The sequence below is a fragment of the Embiotoca jacksoni genome, unplaced genomic scaffold (assembly GCF_022577435.1).
Source record: "Embiotoca jacksoni isolate LCO1_2020_lvr unplaced genomic scaffold, fEmbJac1.0.p SCAF_14, whole genome shotgun sequence".
Lineage (NCBI taxonomy): Eukaryota > Metazoa > Chordata > Actinopteri > Embiotocidae > Embiotoca > Embiotoca jacksoni.
In genome coordinates, this window is record NW_027185274.1 from 13,006,722 (window position 1) to 13,026,262 (window position 19,541).

The 19,541-nt window shown below is 43.4% G+C and overlaps 1 protein-coding gene across 3 annotated transcripts in view; it reads right to left on the bottom strand.

Annotated features, from left to right (window-relative positions):
- Nucleotides 1–994: 994 nt before the first annotated feature.
- arhgef12a (Rho guanine nucleotide exchange factor (GEF) 12a) overlaps nt 995–19,541 on the bottom strand; it is a 35,659-nt gene continuing 17,112 nt past the window's right edge. Inside the window, exons 5-41 of one of the 3 annotated variants that reach the window (XM_069148050.1) lie at nt 16,722–16,820; nt 15,556–15,605; nt 15,264–15,321; nt 14,981–15,153; nt 14,591–14,668; nt 13,917–14,036; nt 13,201–13,308; nt 12,757–12,891; nt 12,486–12,587; nt 12,242–12,352; nt 12,027–12,125; nt 11,701–11,743; nt 11,362–11,467; nt 11,047–11,184; nt 10,914–10,946; nt 10,163–10,277; nt 9,964–10,069; nt 9,673–9,876; nt 9,455–9,593; nt 9,331–9,363; nt 9,077–9,228; nt 8,700–8,846; nt 8,355–8,440; nt 7,466–7,591; nt 7,071–7,185; nt 5,866–5,966; nt 5,519–5,596; nt 5,250–5,325; nt 4,952–5,119; nt 4,697–4,784; nt 4,501–4,578; nt 4,313–4,407; nt 4,000–4,212; nt 3,648–3,884; nt 3,325–3,551; nt 3,122–3,197; nt 995–3,013 (exon numbers count right to left, since the gene is read on the bottom strand). In XM_069148050.1, coding sequence (XP_069004151.1) covers nt 3,003–3,013; nt 3,122–3,197; nt 3,325–3,551; nt 3,648–3,884; nt 4,000–4,212; nt 4,313–4,407; nt 4,501–4,578; nt 4,697–4,784; nt 4,952–5,119; nt 5,250–5,325; nt 5,519–5,596; nt 5,866–5,966; nt 7,071–7,185; nt 7,466–7,591; nt 8,355–8,440; nt 8,700–8,846; nt 9,077–9,228; nt 9,331–9,363; nt 9,455–9,593; nt 9,673–9,876; nt 9,964–10,069; nt 10,163–10,277; nt 10,914–10,946; nt 11,047–11,184; nt 11,362–11,467; nt 11,701–11,743; nt 12,027–12,125; nt 12,242–12,352; nt 12,486–12,587; nt 12,757–12,891; nt 13,201–13,308; nt 13,917–14,036; nt 14,591–14,668; nt 14,981–15,153; nt 15,264–15,321; nt 15,556–15,605; nt 16,722–16,820 — 4,124 coding nt within the window. In that variant the 3' untranslated portion in view covers nt 995–3,002. Of the gene's footprint in view, nt 3,014–3,121; nt 3,198–3,324; nt 3,555–3,647; nt 3,885–3,999; nt 4,213–4,312; nt 4,408–4,500; nt 4,579–4,696; nt 4,785–4,951; nt 5,120–5,249; nt 5,326–5,518; nt 5,597–5,865; nt 5,967–7,070; nt 7,186–7,465; nt 7,592–8,354; nt 8,441–8,699; nt 8,847–9,076; nt 9,229–9,330; nt 9,364–9,454; nt 9,594–9,672; nt 9,877–9,963; nt 10,070–10,162; nt 10,278–10,913; nt 10,947–11,046; nt 11,185–11,361; nt 11,468–11,700; nt 11,744–12,026; nt 12,126–12,241; nt 12,353–12,485; nt 12,588–12,756; nt 12,892–13,200; nt 13,309–13,916; nt 14,037–14,590; nt 14,669–14,980; nt 15,154–15,263; nt 15,322–15,555; nt 15,606–16,721; nt 16,821–19,541 lie in introns of all 3 variants that reach the window. The other 2 variants (XM_069148049.1, XM_069148051.1) reach the window with 2 other exon arrangements.

Below are 19,541 nucleotides of genomic sequence, written 5' to 3' on the forward strand. Positions count from 1 at the left end.
AGCTTTTTTTCTTCCAGATGTAGGAGGTTACTTCCTGTTAAAGGGGAGTTTTTTTTTCTTACAGATGCAGGAGGTTACTTCCTGTTAAAAGGGAGGTTTTTTTTTCTTCCAGGTGTCAGAGGTTACTTCCTGTTAAAAGGGAGGTTTTTTTTTCTTCCAGGTGTCAGAGGTTACTTCCTGTTAAAAGGGAGTTTTTTTTCTTCCAGGTGTCAGAGGTCACTTCCTGTTAAAAGGGAGTTTTTTTTTTCTTCCAGGTGTAGGAGGTTACTTCCTGTTAAAAGGGAGTTTTTTTTCTTCCAGGTGTCAGAGGTTACTTCCTGTTAAAAGGGAGTTTTTTTTCTTCCAGATGTAGGAGGTTACTTCCTGTTAAAGGGGAGTTTTTTTTTTCTTCCAGGTGTCAGAGGTTACTTCCTGTTAAAAGGGAGTTTTTTTTCTTACAGATGCAGGAGGTTACTTCCTGTTAAAAGGGAGGTTTTTTTTCTTCCAGGTGTCAGAGGTTACTTCCTGCTAAAACTGAGTTTTTTTCCTTCCAGGTGTTTGAGGTTACTTCCTGTTAAAAGGGAGTTTTTTTTTCTTCCAGGTGTCAGAGGTTACTTCCTGTTAAAAGGGAGCTTTTTTTCTTCCAGATGTAGGAGGTTACTTCCTGTTAAAAGGGAGGTTTTTTTTTTCTTCCAGGCATCGGAGGTTACTTCCTGTTAAAAGGGAGTTTTTTTTTCTTCCAGGTGTCGGAGGTTACTTCCTGTTAAAAGGGAGCTTTTTCCTTCCAGGCGTTACTCATTATGGATTGTTGAACAGCTGGGTTTCTCTCCATAATGTTGCAAGGTTTTACTGTAACAACCTTACTGTGTTAAGTGCCTTGAGATGACATTTGCTACTGGAAAAAAAAAAAGAAAGGATTTTGAAAAAGCATTAGGTCCAGCTGGGTAATTCAGTTATTGTACATTAAATGATTGAATTAGCACCTATGACACCAACCAGCAAGAAGTAATTGTAATAGAAGAGAATAAATTGGAATGGAGAATCACGTTACACAACATACATGATGTCTGGAGACGACCTTTTTGACCTCATCAAAAGGGAATATGACAAGAACATAGACATCTTACAGATTTATGCTTTCTGCTATATGTAAACACAGGATAGCACATGTACAACAGTTACATTATGACCAGTAGACATGGAAGGTTTAAACATAATGACAAATATCACTGACCCTTTTCAACAGGAGCTACAGTTCCAGGCACATAAAAATGGGGTGATGGGATAAAGTTACAATCTGGTGTCATTGCCATTTAAAGTTTATAGATAAATAGCGTAAATGTACATTTATTTGTCACCGTGATGAAAAATGGCTGAAATTTAGCAACAGGGGGAGTAAAAATTCAAGGGTAGGCAACCTTTTTTTTTTTTTTTTTTTTAAAGGTGGCTGGCTTATCCATCATAACTAATGCTGTGGTGTCCTTGATCTTCCTCATCACGTTTTAAGTGAAAAAACAAGCCTTCAATCATTTCTCCATTACTGAAACTGACATTCAATACGTGCTATAGAAGTAAAATGTTTCATCAGTGTAACAGCCAGGCAATGTGTAATTTAAAATCGTTTCATGAGATTCAAAATAATTAGTCACATGCCAAATCCCAGTGCACACCTAAAGAAAGAAAGAAAAAAAAAAAAAAACATGCTGAGTTTACCTTTTTGAATGTGTCATGGCACCGTTTATTTCGTAAAGTTATGCATAACCTTTCAACTTGATCATTGTACAGTATATGTTGAACTTCATGACATTATTAGAATATCAGGCATGTCAGATCAGCATCGCCGACAGAAAGAAGCAGCATATCTGTCAGGAGCTGACACAGAGAGAGCATGACCGCTCCATGTAGAAGAGGGGTGGGGGGTGGGGGTGGGGAAGAGGACAGGGCAAGACTCCCAGAGGCAGATGAGGAAGCATGACATACAGAGTGTAGGAAGGGGGATAAATAAGCATGGAAGCCACGGGGCTGCGAAGGAAGAGGAGAGGAATGACAGCCATACATGCTCACAAGGGAAAAGAAGGGGGAGAATCACACGGAAAAGGAGAAGAGGAACAGACGAGAGGCAAAATACCCCTCACAGTGAGGAGGAGGAGGAGGAGGACGAAGGAGTCAGCACAGAAATGCAACAGGACCAGATCAGAGCCTGCAGACTCTTCATTCTAGTTATCACCACACCTAGAATGCATCTGAAATTCTAGACTTGAACACATTTCGAGAGGTTTTTTTTTTTTAAACACAACGGGATCTATCCATCACCAGTGCAACTCTGGCCTCTATCAGTCTGAATATAGTCCTGCCGTTCGTCAAGGTACGCTCAGGTGCTTGTATGCTGGCGTGCACTCAACGCTCACACCAACCCTGTGTGACTGAAGCAGGATAAGCGGCCAAAACGGTAACACCATGGCCAAAAGCATGCAAGCAATGTGGGGAAAACACGTTAAAAAAAAAAAAAAAAAAAAAATGAAAAGAAAAGAAAGAAAATAAATACATCTTGGGATAAAAAAAATCTTAATACATTATCTTAAAATTTTCCTTTTCTTGTTTTGTGTTTCATATATATATATTCTAAACACACATCTTTGTACATTTTGGTATAAGTTCTCTTTCTTGCAGGGAGATCAGGGGGGAAAATGGGTGTTAAATGGTAGAGGAGGGAGGTGGGGGAGGTTTCTTGGGGCAATCCCGCTTCCCTGATTGCCTTGTGCTGAGGAGGGGGTGGGGGACGGTGGGGTGGGGCGCTGCATCACAAAGATGACTCCTCCCTTCAAACGTTTGCTCACACTCAAAGTCTCTCATTCTCTGTGGCGACCGTGGGCGATGGAAAAAAAAAAAAAAAAGAGGGCTCAGCAGTGAGAGGACAAGCTTATGGGACGTCCAGAAAGTCCAGGACACAAGAAGTAGGGACAGACTACGAGTCGGTACTTCCTCTTTGGGACCAGAGCCAAAAGCTGCGGCACGGACTTCCACTATCTCTTATCTGAGGAAAGAAATGGATAAGTAGGATCAGAAGAAGGACAGACGCGAAGTCATTCATATACCAAGAACCAGAGATTCATGTGTTGACGCTGAACATGAGATGAGGTACCTTTGTTTCCATCCGTGTCTGCTGCTGGCCTCTCTGGCCTTTGGCGTATTAAATTATTGTACTTGGCCTCAACGTCCTGCGGGGGGGGAAAACAATCCACGGTCAGATCACGCAATGAAAATGACCACTGTGTGTGTGTGTTTACTTCACACTATCATTACGTGTGTGTTCAGGAGCTCAGAAGGAAGAAATGTTTGAGGTACCTTCAGATAGTTGAGGTTGGCCTGAAGATTTCTGAGGTGAGACAGGACCTGTCTGCTGAAAGAGGAGAGGCTGCCGGCGTGGGATGTTGAAGAAAATCTCAAATTGATGCCAGAGTCGGCAGCGCAGCCTTGTGAGGTGCTCAGCTGCTTCCCTGTGGTTGATGCCAAGATGTCGTCGTCTGTGCTGCTCTCCCCGGGGCCACCGTAACCCTCCAGGACTAGATATCCTGCTGAGAATCAAAAGAAGGCATCGAGTTGGTGTTGTTAAACCGGCAGTGGACCGCTCGATGGCTAAATCAACTGTATTAACTGCCAAGGCTCACCATAATCTTCAGGTGAGTCAAAGAAGCCGGTGTCCCCAGAGCCCAGGTCCTGAGTCAGGTCCTCTGTCCGGGAGCTGCTCTTCTCTGACCCGTTGTGGACCATCACCCGTGCGCGGCTGTCTATGGGGGTCCGCAGAGAGGTGGTCCTGAGGAGACGGGCACCCGTGGAGCGCTTGCTTTGCTCTGCTGCCTCCTGGGACATCAGCTGGGTCACCAACACCTGCTTTAACGCTGCCACTGGGGGACAGGTGAGGGACAATTAACTTTAAATTTCCGCACAATAACCGAGTGCAGTTGCTTAATTTACTGCTTATGTAGCTCGTGTTTCCATGCGTCGGCTCTGTGTGCCTACATGTTTTCAGCGCTTCGTCGGCCCTGGAGGGAAACATGTTAAACGAGTCTCCTCCTCTGCCATCCTCAGCCACTTGGTAAGGAAGCTCCGGGTCCACAAAGCCTTCCTCCTCCTCCTCCTCCTCTTCCTCCTCTGCCTTGACTCCCTCAAATGGATTACTACCCGGCAGGGAACTCGGCATCGCACTTCTCGAGGCTGGACTGCTCTCTTTATCTAAGAAGGTATAATTACAGTTATCAGTGGAGGTATAATTGGAGAAGGATTATCTCCACAGTTGACTAAGGAGCGATGTCTAAGTAGTCACTGCAGTTACCTGTGGACTGGGCGCTGCCGGTGGATGTGCGGTCCGGGTCTCTACTCAACCTGGAAACACCTGCCGTGATGATCTCCACACCGTCTCTCTCACCACTGGCGCACAAGCAGAACCTTATGTTAGTGACGAGCTCAAAACCTGAGAACCATCAGATCTGATCCAATTATACAAACTGTAAAGCAACCCACTCGGTCTGAGGTAACGGTATGACGCTGTGGGGCTTCACTTTCATGGCATCGGCTCTCTGGGTAATTAGACGCTGCCACCTTGTGCAATAGGCGGAGGGGGGGTACAAAACAAAAAACAAAAAAAAGAGTTATTAGCCCATTTAACAACTGGAGCAATACAAATTCAATGAATCAATCAAAGGGCATTTGGTCTCACGTTCTCTGGTCTGAGACTGTGGGGGCCATTAGCTCATAGATCTGCGGTCCGTTGTCTGACATGGAAAGAACGAAGAAGGACTTGTTGTCTGGCGGGAGAGAAGGTGAACAGAAGGTTTGGCGGGAGATTAATCGATATTATTCTGCCCTCTATGCCTGGAGCCACAGATTTCCTGATACTGAATCCTTAGGTTATGGATTTGGCAATTCAAAAGAATGGAAACCTCATGCCGCTGGAGGTTGCGTGCTAACTGACCTGTAGCCACAGAGCGCACCAGCACAGTGTTGAGTTTGATGATGGGGCTGAAGTTCTGTTTGGTATCCGCAGTGCCGGCCAGGTTTTTGCTGTGACACTTCAGGATCAGACGCTCATCTTGTTTCTGTAGCAGAACCAGGATGTCCTCCAGGAGGAGTGTGTACAACTCTGAAAACAAATCGGACACGTCTTGATCGTCAAACACTGGCAGCGGGTCGACCGGAGTTACTGTGCTGCACGAGTTATGCATCAATAATACAACAAATACAAAATTCTCACAAAAGCACTCTTTACACACCAATAGTTTTGTCCTTGTTCACTTTCCATGACAGCGGACCTTCGTGCACCATTGTTTTCTTGGTTAGATCCAGGTTCTGGTGGATATGGAACGAGAAAAATACATTCAAACAAGAGCTTTTAACTACTAGCCACTGGTCCACGGAGTCATTTCCACATAGTGCTGCTTTTTTTTTTTTTCATGGCGCAGACAATCCAAACATAATATGTGCGTGTACAACAAGTCAGTGCGCTCTAACTGAAGCTTAAAGGGTTGTGCAGATAACTCACCTTTAGCTCCAGGATCACGGGGTTGTCTGTCTGCTTTAGAGAAGAGAGGTCCAATCTTCTCTGATAGTCCTCCAACCTCTAGGAGAAGGGAGAGGAGAAACAGAGTCAGAAAAAATAAAAAATAAAAAAAAAAGAGTATAAGCACTCTTTAAGAAGAAGCCACCGCCTGGGGAGCAGAGAAAGTAGTGGAAAAAAATAAATTGTGGCAGAGCAGGAGAAAAGAAAAGAAAAGAAAAGAAAAGAAGGACTTAGGATGAGACTAAAGGGAGTAAGAGGAAATGTCAGGGACGGCATAAAATGGAAAGGAGATTTCGTAAAAGAAATAAATAAAAAAAAATAATTCGCACCTGTTTGTCCTCAGATTCCTTCACCGCCTGGTTGACGTGACAGAGGATCTTTCTGCAGCAGTCTGCGGCCTGCTTGACTTTGTCCTTCTCCACTGCATTGTCTGAAAAGATATTAGGACATCAAGCGGTAAGGATTCCTTAGTTCTGCAGGGGGCTGTCCGACAAATTGATATTTCCTCTGTCCATTAACACACCATTGTTCACAGAAATGATGATAAAGCAGGGGGAGAGGGAGGGGCGGGTGGGGTGGGGGGGGGCATTATGGTCCCATAATAGCTGGTTATACTTTATCGTTAGTGCATTTTCTCAGCGTGAGACTCGAACCCCAGCCAAGACTAAAATGATGGACCAAATAATGGCTGCGACATTTCCGAAAATGTGCCATACCACTCCAGAACCGTTGAAATGATGATCTCTCCAATAATTCACTAATATTTGGCACGGAGCCACACACAGCCCTGCTTGAGACTGTGTTTGATACACTTTTATTATAACTGGAGAGTTAATTTCCATTTGATCTATTGTATTATATTGCTTTCAGACGATTAGATGCAAATTAGATACAATTACTTTTTTTTACGCGTTTCCATGGTTACTTGCAACATGAGTAAATTAATTTCCATACTAAATGAACTGCCTTGGAGGATCTAATTGATTTGAGGACCACAAGAGAGAAAAGCTGGATAAATTATTGAACTCTAGTAAAGAAGGTCATATGCAGAGGAGTTGCAGCAAAGAATTAATTTCCGCTCAGATAATCAGACCAGATATATTTTATGCTTGTACTGGTGCTGACATTTAAACATCTATCCTGTCACTGTGACTGCAGATATGAACAAAAATATCACATAGTCCGTAGAGTCTGAAACTGCATTTTTAAAGAGAATGGGCATAATAGCGAGGATGAAACTGCGTTGTTGTTTTTTTTCTTCCCCCAAATAGATCTTTGATTAGTCAATCTTTTGACATTTAATAAAACAAACAATCAAGAAAATAATTGGTAGACTAATCAAAAATGAAAACGACTGCTGGTTGCAGCTATTGTTTTAGCATTGAGTGACAACGTCTCACATTTTCAATTCATTCAATCATTAGCCACAAAAGACAACGCGCACCGTCTTTGATCAGGCTGCGCGCGTACGATGATTACAACACTGCCAAATGTGGTTGAAAAAGCTCTGATGGGTAACGCAACACTACAGCACCTGTGTACTTGACAATGTTGTCTAGTAGCAGGGGGTACTTGGTGAGCCGCAGCATCTCTACAGGAATGATGTCCTTAAGCTGCAGCCGTCGACACAGTCTGTTACTCTCTGCCTCCTGCGAAGCAACAACAACAAAAAAAAAAACAAGTTGGGTGCACGAACACAATCACAAAACACTTCAAGTGTATCTTTTACTAATTATCAGCGTTGACTGAGCTGCAGTGACTGTAGCTTGGCTTTCGATTTAGTTGACATATCCACATATCCACAGTTTTAACCCTTTGGTGCGGCACATTCTCGGCATTCAGTCCAGTCGCTCGCCAGACATTTTCTAAGCCGAAACACGTCCTTCTGGTGAACACCTTTTCTGCAGGTCATGAGCATAGTGCGAGTACCTGGATGAATGAAGTGAACCTGGAGTCCTTCTTCTGCTTGGTCTTGATGATCTCCAAAGCAAAAGGCTGGTTACTGCAGAACGTCCCCACCGCCTGCTTGATCTTCTCTTCCTCTCCACCGCTGAACTGTAAGCGCCCAACCAGAGGCAGGACCGGAGCAGAGATGGGACACAGTTGATCTGGGTTAGGGGTTAGTTGCCGTGAAAATACCTCGTATCCAACTACTACAATGAGTCGCCGTCTCCCAGAAGGGGGCCGGGCTTGCATCCTCGAGACGGCTTCAGTTTCAATGTCGACTAGATCAACGCTCAGTCCCTCGGGGGACCGTTTACCCTATTTATCCCCCACAGAGAGATGTCAGACAAGGCTGACAGCTGATACGTGGCTACCTCACATCAAATACATCCCGCATGATATCGCGATGCGGAGATGTCAAGACAAATCTAGGGCATTATCCGACATAACCATTTACTGGGGACCGAGCTTCCGTTTCTCTTTCTTGCTTTCACTGTGATAAATGTTCCCGTTACTGAGGAAGGCGGATGCTCTTCCTCAGTAACGGGAAGAGCCATGTTTGTTCTAGGTGTGGGATTTCATGTTAAACGACAGAAAAATGCCAATAATCCCGTCTCTGTCATATATAAACTCTATTTAACCGTTTTCATGCGCATATAAAATGTCAAAAAAATAACAGAATCGAGGCCGAGAGAAGCAATCTCATGCCAACCTCAACCCTTTTTCTCGTTATGAAGCAATTCCGGGCAACAGTTCAATTTCTTTGTGCACAATGTTATTTTTTTCCCAACCACATCAGTCATCCTGAAATTTATTCAATACAAGAAATTGTTAGAAAGAAGGGATACAATTTTGTCCTGAAAATCGTACTCACCCAGGAGAGCAAGTCGTCTCCTATCAGATCAATTACTGAAGACTCGTTTCTCTTCCGAACGGCTGCCATTTGCTCCAGTATTGAAACTGAAATTCGAAGGGGAGGCACCAATAGGCAGTCAGCACGTGCGTGTTTGCGTGCGTAAGATAACAAAAGATGAAGAATGCGACATGACAACGTGAGGCTCTTTTTTTTTGGCTGTAGTTTAGCTTTACTCTAAACTTGATCTTAATTCACACAACCGTATTTTAGTGGTGTTTGCTGCGCCTTAATGGTTGAAGAGCAGCCGCGCATGGATGAGAATTTCTGACAGGTTTTAGGATGCGCGTGTTTGCGTGCGTTTACCATGCAGCTGTAGAATCTCTTCCAGGTTGGTGAAGATGTTTTTGATGTCAGCAGGCGGCAGGATGGCCTCTTTGGAGAGCTTCTGGTAGAAAATGTGGTCCAACACCCTCAGCATCCGCACATGCGCACGCTCCGTGTAAAACAGCTCTGCAGACATAGTTCAGGATGTTAATTCAAAATGGTGTAGGATTTGCACACCTCAGCATTATTCACATTTGACACCAACTTGGGTTGGATCCCAGCAAATACTCTGCTGCATATATCACTCTTTCGCTAGTCACTATATTCTGGAACGGTATTTGTAAGCACAACGAGGGAGAACCGGGTTTTAATCTGAAATATAAATGTTGCTTCAGTGGATTTTACATTGACCTCACCATTGATAACTTCCTGTCTCTTGATTTCGTGAGGCCTGAGACCCGCGAGGACCTCTCGACCCACCAGCTGCTGCCAGTTTGGCGGATCGTGCTCAGAGTCTGTCCCCTGGTCGTCCTCACTCTGTACATCAGCGGCACCCAGTCCGTCAAGCCTAGGGGCGAGAATGAAAGTCAGACTTTCATACGAGCACTCAAACTCACTCACTGCATATCATTTTAGATGGATTTTCAGATTTCAGATCAAGTGTCCTCACCTTCTTATGGCCTTTGGTGTTCCCTCGTGAGCTCTACAAAAATGTCAACAGAGAAATCAGAGATGAAAAACATTTTTATGTCGGGAAGCACAAGTGTTAGCTGTAAATCTGATTGTCACTGCACCTGTCGCTTTCTCGGTCATCCTCTTGCAGTTGGTCCAGGCTGCAAAGGTCAAAGTGCGAAGCAGGGTACGGCAACCCATCCAGAGGGTCCGACTGAAGGCCGTCACTCAGCCTGGAGGGGCCTGAGGTCGGGGTCCCACCTGACAGACGGGTAAACTTGTTAGAAGCCTTCACCTTCTCTGTCTATTTCTAGTCTAATTCTGTCATTAAGAAGCTCACCACTGTCAGCATCCCGGCTTGTTTCAGAGCTGTAGGGGGCGCTATTTGGAGATGACATGTTGACAGACATGGAGTGTGTGAGCTCGGAGCCCTCGCTTGATTGGCTGCCTCTTAGACGACCAGCATCCATGTGGTCACTTGCCCCCAGTGTAGGCTGAGACAACTGCTTCTGAGGCCGGGGGCGACCGTCCAGCGCTTTACCCACTGAACACAGACAGAAGTGGCGTTACATCTTTAAAAGGCTTCAGACGCACTGCCGCAATTTCTGTTTATGTAAAACTGCAAACTCACCTGACGCTGCTTCGATACGACTGGGCCGACGCTGAGGTCCAAGGATACTAGGAAATCTGGGTTTTTTCACTTTCTCTTCTCCCTCCTTCTCCGTCTTGATGCTTTTCTGGGGTTCATCAAAAACAAAGGGGAAGACAAATTGTCATGCAGGCGATGAAGGGGAGAGGAAGAACGCTGGTGGTGCAGGAAGTGTATAAACCTTAATCTTGGGAAGAAAGCTGATCCGAACCCGCTTGGACTCCAGACTGCGGGGTTCCTTGACCCTCACACCAAGTTGCTTCATGTATGTATAGATCACATACTGCATTGTAGTGCTGAATGAAAACAAAAGGGACAACATCTGAGTTTGAATGCTCTCTGATTTATAACTAACAAGACAATGCTGAAATTTGAAGAGAACAAGTATCCATATTGTGACTTGCACCATATGTTACACCAGTCGTTCTCACACAATTTCCACACAAACCATCTGGGCTGTGCTGCAGCCATATGGCATTTCAAACAAGACTGTTTCAATCAGTATCACTTTTGAATTATTTAATATAAACATGCTGCATAAATTACATGTTTTCTTTAAGAGATTGCCCGAGTGCTTAATTTGTAAACTGTGGGGGATGCAGATCGGGGCTTGGGTGACACCAATATGTTGTTGGAAAAATCAAAGACTACACTTTGAAGATGAAGAATGACTACCAATGACATATTATTCATTTAGCACAAGATTGTTTTTCGTGATCAATTCAAGGGAGTCAAAAGGTCAATATAATAAGCCATGACTCAACAAGTTTTCGATAATTGTGAGACACATTACAGACGGGAAATGGAAGGAAGACACCGACGGTTCGAGGGGCCACGGGAGCTGTTGAAGCCCCAAGCAACCTCCTTCATATGCTTTAAGAGATGCTCTTCATATCAGTCAACCTGATGCTCCACAACATACGTTTTCTTACCATTTCTCTTCCTCTGTGGTCTGAGTAGTTAACCTGTGGAAATATTGATAATTAGAAACATTCGATTACGAGTATCTGTGTATCCAAACAGCCTATGTGTCTACGTGTGACTGCATGTGCATCTGCTACTTACAGGATATCTTCTATCTTGGTGATGATGTTTTCAGCATACGAGCGTTCTCGCTCCAGAGTGACTCGGTCTCTGATTCTCTCTTGGTCCAGTCTGGCCAGCTCTACTTCAGCCACTGTGAGGCCCATGCTGCGCTTCTGCCTACATGTACCAACACACCAGGTAGGAAGTGTACTGTGATCAGATCCATAGTGACGCAGAAAGAAACGACTACACAGTGGATACTAGGGCAGGATATTTATATTTGCATCATGCGGGAAAAAAAATAACAGTTTGAAAGCACCACATCACAAAAGAATTCAGATTTGCCAAGTTTACCTGAAATCCTCAAGGTTCTTCTGAATGTCAGGAAGCAGAGAGTCCTGCAGTGTTTGAACATGTTGTCTGTTTATTTCTTCTGGGATCAGTTCTGTCCGCCGCCGGTCTGAAACACACACACACACACACACACACACACACACACACACAATCAAAGACTTAATATCAAGTATTAGTTGGTTGTGGCATGTGCACACTAAATAGGTGCTATTAAAGGTAAGCAATACTTTCCATCTGGCCTATCAGAACATTGGATTCTTTAACACCTTGGTTAAATGTAAAATGCAATACAAGGTGCTTCACAATACAATAAAAAAATGTTTAGGATATAATCCTTACCGAGGTCAGAAGAGACCGATTCAGGAACAGCAACTTTTAAATTCTGAAACCAAAATTAAACAGTTTTAGAGTTTAAAAACAGATTGGAAAAAAAGATTGAATGAACTTAAGTCCAGCAAAACACTTTCAAATGATATAAAATGTATCAATGTGAGTGAAGATTATGAATAAAGGCATTGGCATATTTTAGATTTGGCTTTGTGGAGGATCTGGTGCACAGCAATGCAGTTGAGTCATGTAAAACAGACAAATGAATAACACATAAGTCTGAACTATAGTGTTCTTATAGTTTATTTTACTACAGGGGACAAAAACTTAAGACGTACTGCTCCCCGATCAATGAAGAAGGTGTGGAGGTCCATGAACACCCGTCTGGTCTCTTTGGAGTTGGTCTGCTTGTAGAGGTCAGCATAGAGGTAGCACAGCTGATAGGACAATATTAGGATTCATGAAAAACGGAACTATTAAGAGTCTGTGAAAAAAAACAGGAAATTAAGTACAGAAAACATGTTCAACGAGGTGTGAAGGCAGAAAGTCTCACCACAGGAGCAGGGTCGAACTGAGAGATGACATGATGCAGAAAGGCTGCGAGGTGGGCGGGGCGAGACTTGAGCTGCTCAATACTGTTAAAGCTGTTACACTGGCCATTTGTCTGAAACACACGATCAGTACAACAGTTCAACTCGACCTTTATCTGACACGAGTAAGTTGGAAAATGTGCGCCGGACTGGGTTCAATGAGATCATGAATGCCACAGATGTTAACAATTCCATGTGGAAAAATACCTGCTCCTGGTCTGAATCAAAATAGTCATCTTCAGCTCCAATGATTTGCGAGACAAGGCGAGAAGAGGAGGGACTGCTGACTGTGGTTGGAGACAGAGAGTCCTGGAGAAAAGGTATTGATATATTGTGAAATTACTTCCCTCATTTGGACAATTATAACCCCCCCCAGACCTGGCATATACTTGCACAAAATATCTGCGTACAATAGCAAAGGAAGGGAATAAATCAATATTCCGAAGAGACTTTGTCCACGGCAAAAGAGTATAGCTACCAGGTCAGTGGTGTCCTCTGTCTCTGGGGAGTGGCAGGAGTTGAAGCTGTTCCTGGGTGTGCTCTTTGGGCTGGGGCAGGATGAGTCTCTTGGACACAGACTCTCTGGAGATCCGACCCCGAATATGCGAGATATCTGAAGGTGGGATGGAAGAAAAGATACATTTCTCAATCACTCTCTATTTTACAAAAGAATATGTATGAAACTGAACTGTGGCCACATGATGCCTTTCCTTCATTTTTTAGAGATGACCAACAGTCATTTGAATGCAGAGTCAATGCATACATGTATAGTGCTTGAACTAGGTTTTCTAGATCAAAAGATTCAATTCATTTAGCATGTGATAAATCTATTTTCCTACAGCTTACCGAGTCTTGGATTCAAAGTTCAACAAGACGTTAGGAGGGATTTTTAGACTATGTTGTTAGACATGTGAGAACTTACAGGAGTGCTGCTCCAGGACAGGTCTGTACTGTTGTCTCCTTTAGGGAGAGTTGTGCGCTCTGTCTCAAACATGCTACCATCATCTGCATCACCACCTGGAACAGCCTCCTGAGGATTCATGCAAACACGCTTTGTTCATAATTATGAACCACAAGCAATATTCAAAAACTCTTATCATGACACGTGTTCAAACATTTACACGGGCTATGAACAAACTAACCAGCGACATTGGTGATGTTTTGGTCTTTTTGGGGGGGCATTTTTGCCTTCATGCTGATAGCACAGTGTAGACATTAGAAATGTGGGGAAATATGGCTGTAAAATGATGTGCGCTAAGGGTCCCGTTGGTCGGGAATCAAACCGCTAATGGCTACCGGGTCACCCTGCATGAATTAATGAATATATGTATTTGTGAGGATTTCGAGGGTGTCATTTTATCAAATAAAATGATTTAATTATTCACATACACCAAACTAATATGTTAATATATATATATATATATATATAAATAACACAAGGCTCAGCATGTTATATGTATAAAATAAGCTGATACACAGACACAAAAGAGTGGCTTCCCACAGAGAAAGCCTAATCCTCTGATAAGATTAGGATTAATGTTGGACTGGAACGATCTCTAAAAGCACCACACAAAATCATACAAAGATTGCTTGGATCTTGCTGGTACACAAGTGTTCCTACACTCTGTTAGTTTGTACCTGTGTTGTCCCAGCGGCCTTGAAGAGCTGACCCGGCAGCTGAGGAATGTGTTTTTTAGCTTCCTGGATGTCTTTCAGTAGTTTGGGGGAGGGGTTCCTGCTGTACTCCTCCTTCATGACCTGGAAAGCAAAAGAGGAGAGATCAAAACAAGAACACAAACTGCAGTTTCAGGCCAGTAAAACATGTCATATGTAAACTCTGGTATTCAAAGAGCGATTGTGGTGGCGGGGTGTGGTTAGCCCAGCTGCAGGGGGTAGAGAGTGGGAAGAGTGGTTCAGAGAACAGTGCCGGGCAGGTGTAATGAGCACAGCTGAGCCGAATACGGACTGATGAGCACAGCTGAACTGGATGTGGACTAATGAGCTCTCCCCTATAAAGGGAGCAGGGAGAAGGAGGACCAGGAGAGGAAGTGGTTACACGAGTGCATGGTGTATGGGCCGGGCAAATAAAAGCATTTTACACCTGAATGTACAGCTGAGCGTGTCATCTGTGTCCAGGAGAGACCCTGGTAGCACCAAGCTTGCTACAGCGATGAATGATGATCCTTTTAATTAGGGTTTAGAAATACATAACTGTGCGATAAGGGAAGGAAATCACGTTGCTACTGTCAAAACCTACAAGGGAAGCAGTATTACACGAGAGGACAGTCAGTGACAGTGACTGTTATGCTAACCTGCAGCTCCTGCTGCTCTTTTGAGATCATCCTTTGCAAGATGTCAGCCTTCTGGTTGCAGACACTGCTGTTCTCATCCTGTGGGGAGAAACAAAAAGGGAAGTTTTAAAGCATCTGGAATTGTGCTTTAGACTACAGGTGAAAAACATTAAAGCACATGATCCGGATACATTTTAAAAAATATTTCAGAATACTAGTTGATTTGTAGGGATAAGCTATAGAAAAGCCACAACATAAATAACGGCACATTTAGAAGTAGCAGAGAAATAACCCGATAACCTGAGGGAAAATCCCTGAGATGATGAGGAGGGCGGATTAAGAAGAAAGTTTGTGGACAGTGGATGCAAGAAGAAGAAAGGGGGCAATAGAAGAAACTGCTGTCTTTAGTACCCATGGTGAATGTGGAGAGGAGAAACGGTCCTGAGGACTGTAGGGGCGCTCTGCTGCTGGAGAGTTTGGAGAGGATATACTAACGCCCAACATCTCGTGCTCTGCTTCGGGCAGAGGAATCTGGGCGAGCCCCGGAGGGCGCCCCAATACTGTGAGGGCCACATAGGAGCCCGCTGGAATAAAAAAAAAAAAAAGAAAAAAAAAAAAGGGATTTGTCAGTTTAATTTGAAGGTTTATTTTGTTAAATGTGATTTTTGCTAAACATCCAGAGAGAGGAACTTACATTTGATCAGTTTCACCACTTCTATGTGATTAGAATGTGTAACAAGGGTCCCGTTAACCTGGAAGACAGCAAGAGCACTATGGTGAGAACTAAAAAGACAAAATATAAAAGTCCAAAACCTCCCATTCTTAGTTATTGGCCCAGCTTTACAACAGTTTATTTCTAGACAGTGTAGAAAGAGTAGAAATACTGACTGACCAGAAGGTGGCAGCCTACAGCCTCTGTATTGGCCTTGAAGTAGGAAACAGTGACATTAGCTGTTTAAAGACATGGAGGCAGAGGAACACAATACCTTGATGATCCTGTCTCCAGTTTGAACACCTGCCCGCATTGCAGCCCCATCTGGCAAACACGGAGAAAAAAAGAGCATTAAAGCAACACAGGAGGCAAAAGAGAAATAAAACAAGATGGAGGAATGAAATAAATGGAGGGAAATGAGGGAAAACACAAAAGACATTTGGCTTCCTGGTGCAGTTGTTGATATTTCTGCATAATGAACACACCATATAGCCTTGACAGACCAGATGTGGCAAAGGGACTATTTTCAAAGACCATAATAGTGGTTATATTACAAGAAGGACCTGTTTCACAGCTCCACCCCAAACAAAGGGATTTAGGCACGAGACAGGTTATTACGGGAGCCACGTCTGACTCTATAGTCAGCAGCGTACAGCTCAAGTATTTTGAAAACCAAAAACACAGAGCTAGTGTCTTCAGGTTTGCATTAGCGTCGCCATTTTAACTGGTGTCACTGAACGAAGGACACCACCAGGTCTGATCAGCTGGTATTAAACTGGAGTTTAAAACGGTTAATTTCCCCACAGCGGGCTACATGAGAAAACTGTAGCGAGATAGCACAGACACGTTTTGTTTGCTTCTCGGTTGAAAAGACGCTGTATAAATTATTCAGAGGAAACCTAGTAGCTTGCTCTTTGTATTGAGTCAGTAACAAAAGCACAAATGGGAAGCCGAACATGGATAGTTAAACACTGGGCAGCAGTGATGACTCGATCAGTTCCTTCCTCGTCCGTCTCTCTCTGTTTGTATACAGAGGACGTAGGGTTTTCTGTGACCTGAGAAGACCCTACATCATCCTATTCAGGCAGTCAGAGGTTACTTGGGACCACAGAACCATCCTGTTAAAGTCCCCTCTTTAAAATAGACCTAGATAAAAAACAAAAAAAAACAAGCTGCTGCAGCTACAGTGAAATTGTTGAGGAGGAAATACAGCGTACAGTGAACGGCGTCACTCGTCTACGTGGAGCGTCAAGAGTGGTGATGGTTGCTGCCGAGTCCTCATTACCGCTCATATGTGAGCTCTGAGCAAACTGCTGCGACAGTTTGAAGTTGGCGCATTTGAAAAGGAGCTCGCGTCTCGATTACGGAGGCTCAGACCAGAAGTTGTCATTGTAATTAAATTATTTTCTTCTGCCTTTTAAGTGTGAGACTCATCCTTACCTTCTTTGACAAGCTGCACAAACACTGGGTTGTCACCACTGACAGTGAGCCCAAAGCCATTTTCATCTTTCTGGATGATTACACATCGCTGGACCAGACCTGCAAGTGAGACAGACGGGACAGAGAGACATAACAGTGTCTTCAAAAGGATCAGGAAGTCACTGAGGGACGTTTACTTAACTGGATGAAGTCAGCAACAAACATTCCAAAAATAAAGAAAACTGAGCCTAACCACCTGTGGTCATCGTAAGAATATGACTTTAACTGACTTGAAACTTGCAGTGACGGGAAAATAATCACATTTTGCAGGAGATAAAAGTTAGGAACATCGCTCTCTCTCTCTTTTTTTTTTTTTAAGAGTTAAGGTACGTTGGGTTTCAGATGCTAATAGATACTTTTTTTTGTATTTGTTCCTCCTGTCCAAACTGACCTTAAAGATATTGTTAGTCTTGCTGAAATTGAGGGGAGATGTCTGCAGTTGGCATCGTCAAGAAGAATGAGCAGTAGGACTTTCAATGCATACGAGTATCACTTTGAGACAAACTTGGAAAAAAAGCTAACCTTGAACATACAGATAACCAATCAGCTGTAGCCCAGGACTCTGTTGTGAGGATAACGAGTGTGTACAGTAAAGAAAGCTTGTTGTCCGGAAAACATCTTAAGCGTTAATTTAAATATTTCGGACATAATAATAATACATTTTATACTGTCAATGAAGTTTGTTGACTACACAGAAAAAAATAAATCCTACCCCGCCTTCTGTATGAGGCGATATCTGAAACCGATCTGACGCCTCAGACATTTTTTATTGTTGTCTCACGGGTCAGAAGGAGGAACGTTATGTTTCAGGTTCTTCAAGCGCTGTTTCATTAGCATGGCTACAAGAGATACGACTTCATCTCATGGTTGGCTGACATTGACTTTGACTGACAGGAAAGTACGAGCAAAAGAAAATACAATGCAAAAAAAAAAAAAGAAGTAAAATGCTCAAATAGAAAGCTAAATGTAGCGTGATGTTATTCAAACGAGATGTAAGCAGATTTTCTAATAGTAGCAGGCTCTTAAAACATCTCTATAAAAGCTGTTTATGAGTGATCAGACCGAGGGAGGTGACCCTTGACAGCTTTCTTGTTGCGTCTGAGGTTTCCTGGTCAGTGCAGCGTCAACAAGAGAGGTGAGTCGATCGATAAGGTTGGGGTGGGGGTTGGAGAGTAGATGGACCGGCAGCTAATATATGGAGCGAGGCTGAGGGAGCCAAAAGCCCCAGGCCGGGGGGGGGGGGGAGGGTGGAGAGAGGGTTAGGTAGTACTGAGGGAGCAGGGGGAAGGGAAAGGGAGAGAGGGCGAGAGTGTCAAGGAAGCCGATGAAGCCATATGGGTTAAAGAGCTGGTGTGAATTTGCCTCTAGATGTTGATCTTTTTCCTGGTTTCTGTGATTAACAGTATTTTGGGAGATCTTTGGGTGGTATTTGTAAACCATGAGGAGTGGGAGTGCTGACATGACCACTGATCAGGTCAATCCATTGTAGCTAATGTATTATTCAGAGGCTTAACTGATCTGTAATCAGAGTACCTTTAGCACCACAATCACACCAAGAAGGAACCAAAGTCATTGGAATGAAGCGAACCAAAGTCCAAATAGTTTTATATTAAATCTAAAAATCGGAGCCTCAAATGTTCAAATATTTCTTATGGGTGGATTTATTCAGTTCTAATTTGGTGTCAGAATAGACACAATGGAGAAGAAAAAGAGCATGGGAGCATTCTGACTATGGGAGTGATGGATTATCTTGATGTACTGTGACCTAAACAGAGACTAGACTGTCATCAGCAGAAACTGGCAGCTGCCTTAAGAATTTGTTTTGTCAATTCACTGCATGTGAGGTCATTTAACAGCTAATCTGACCATGTTGTGTCCAGTGAGTTTACTGTGACGCCCCCAGGCCACCGTAATAATGCGCCCCTGAGGAGAACAAATCCCGACTCTAAGTCCTTTATTCCTTCTGCCATCAGGCCTCTAAACGCTGACAGTGGGTGCTTTAAATGACTGTGACATTTTGTAATTTCGTATGCACAATAACTTATTTCTACCTATAACTTGTTTGTCTCTACTCCCACAGTTTTCGCTGTATCGAACTATGATCTGTTGATCTGTTGCTTGACATATGGCCAAACTACTTTGTCAGTGAGTTTTTATGGTTGCATGTATGGACTGAGTAAGCTGCAAATGAATTACCCTTTTTGGGATCAATAAAATTGTCTGAATCTGGTACATTGTGGCCAACAATAGCGCCCCAGATGATGTAATAAGCAGCAGAAAGCATTTGAACAGGACTCTGCTCCCCTCACACCACCGGGATGAGGAGGCGCCATAATGACCCCGCTAACGTAGATTCGGAAAACAAGTCCAGTGGGAGCTCGGTTTTCTTTTAAGCATCAATAAGTCCCTGTTATTATGCAAATATATCCTGTGTGATCTCAATTGAGTTTAAGAGATCACTAATTGTAATTCAAAACTTTACATACATAATACGATTGGGCCAAGTAGTGGAAAAGTAAACTGTGGAAATGCATTCTGGTCATCCAAATTCTGTTAACTAGTACTATGCACATCTGCTGAGGTCTGATACACTCACTAAAACATGCACTAGTAGCCACTGTACAAATGGTAAACATTGTTGCTCATTTCATAGATTAAAATAATCATACAAATAATTCAATGGTAAAAATATATATACGTGACATGTCTCCATAAATTCAGATTTTTCCTCAATACAAATTGTGTTTACAAAGCAGGGTACTTCATGTGTTGATGTACTCA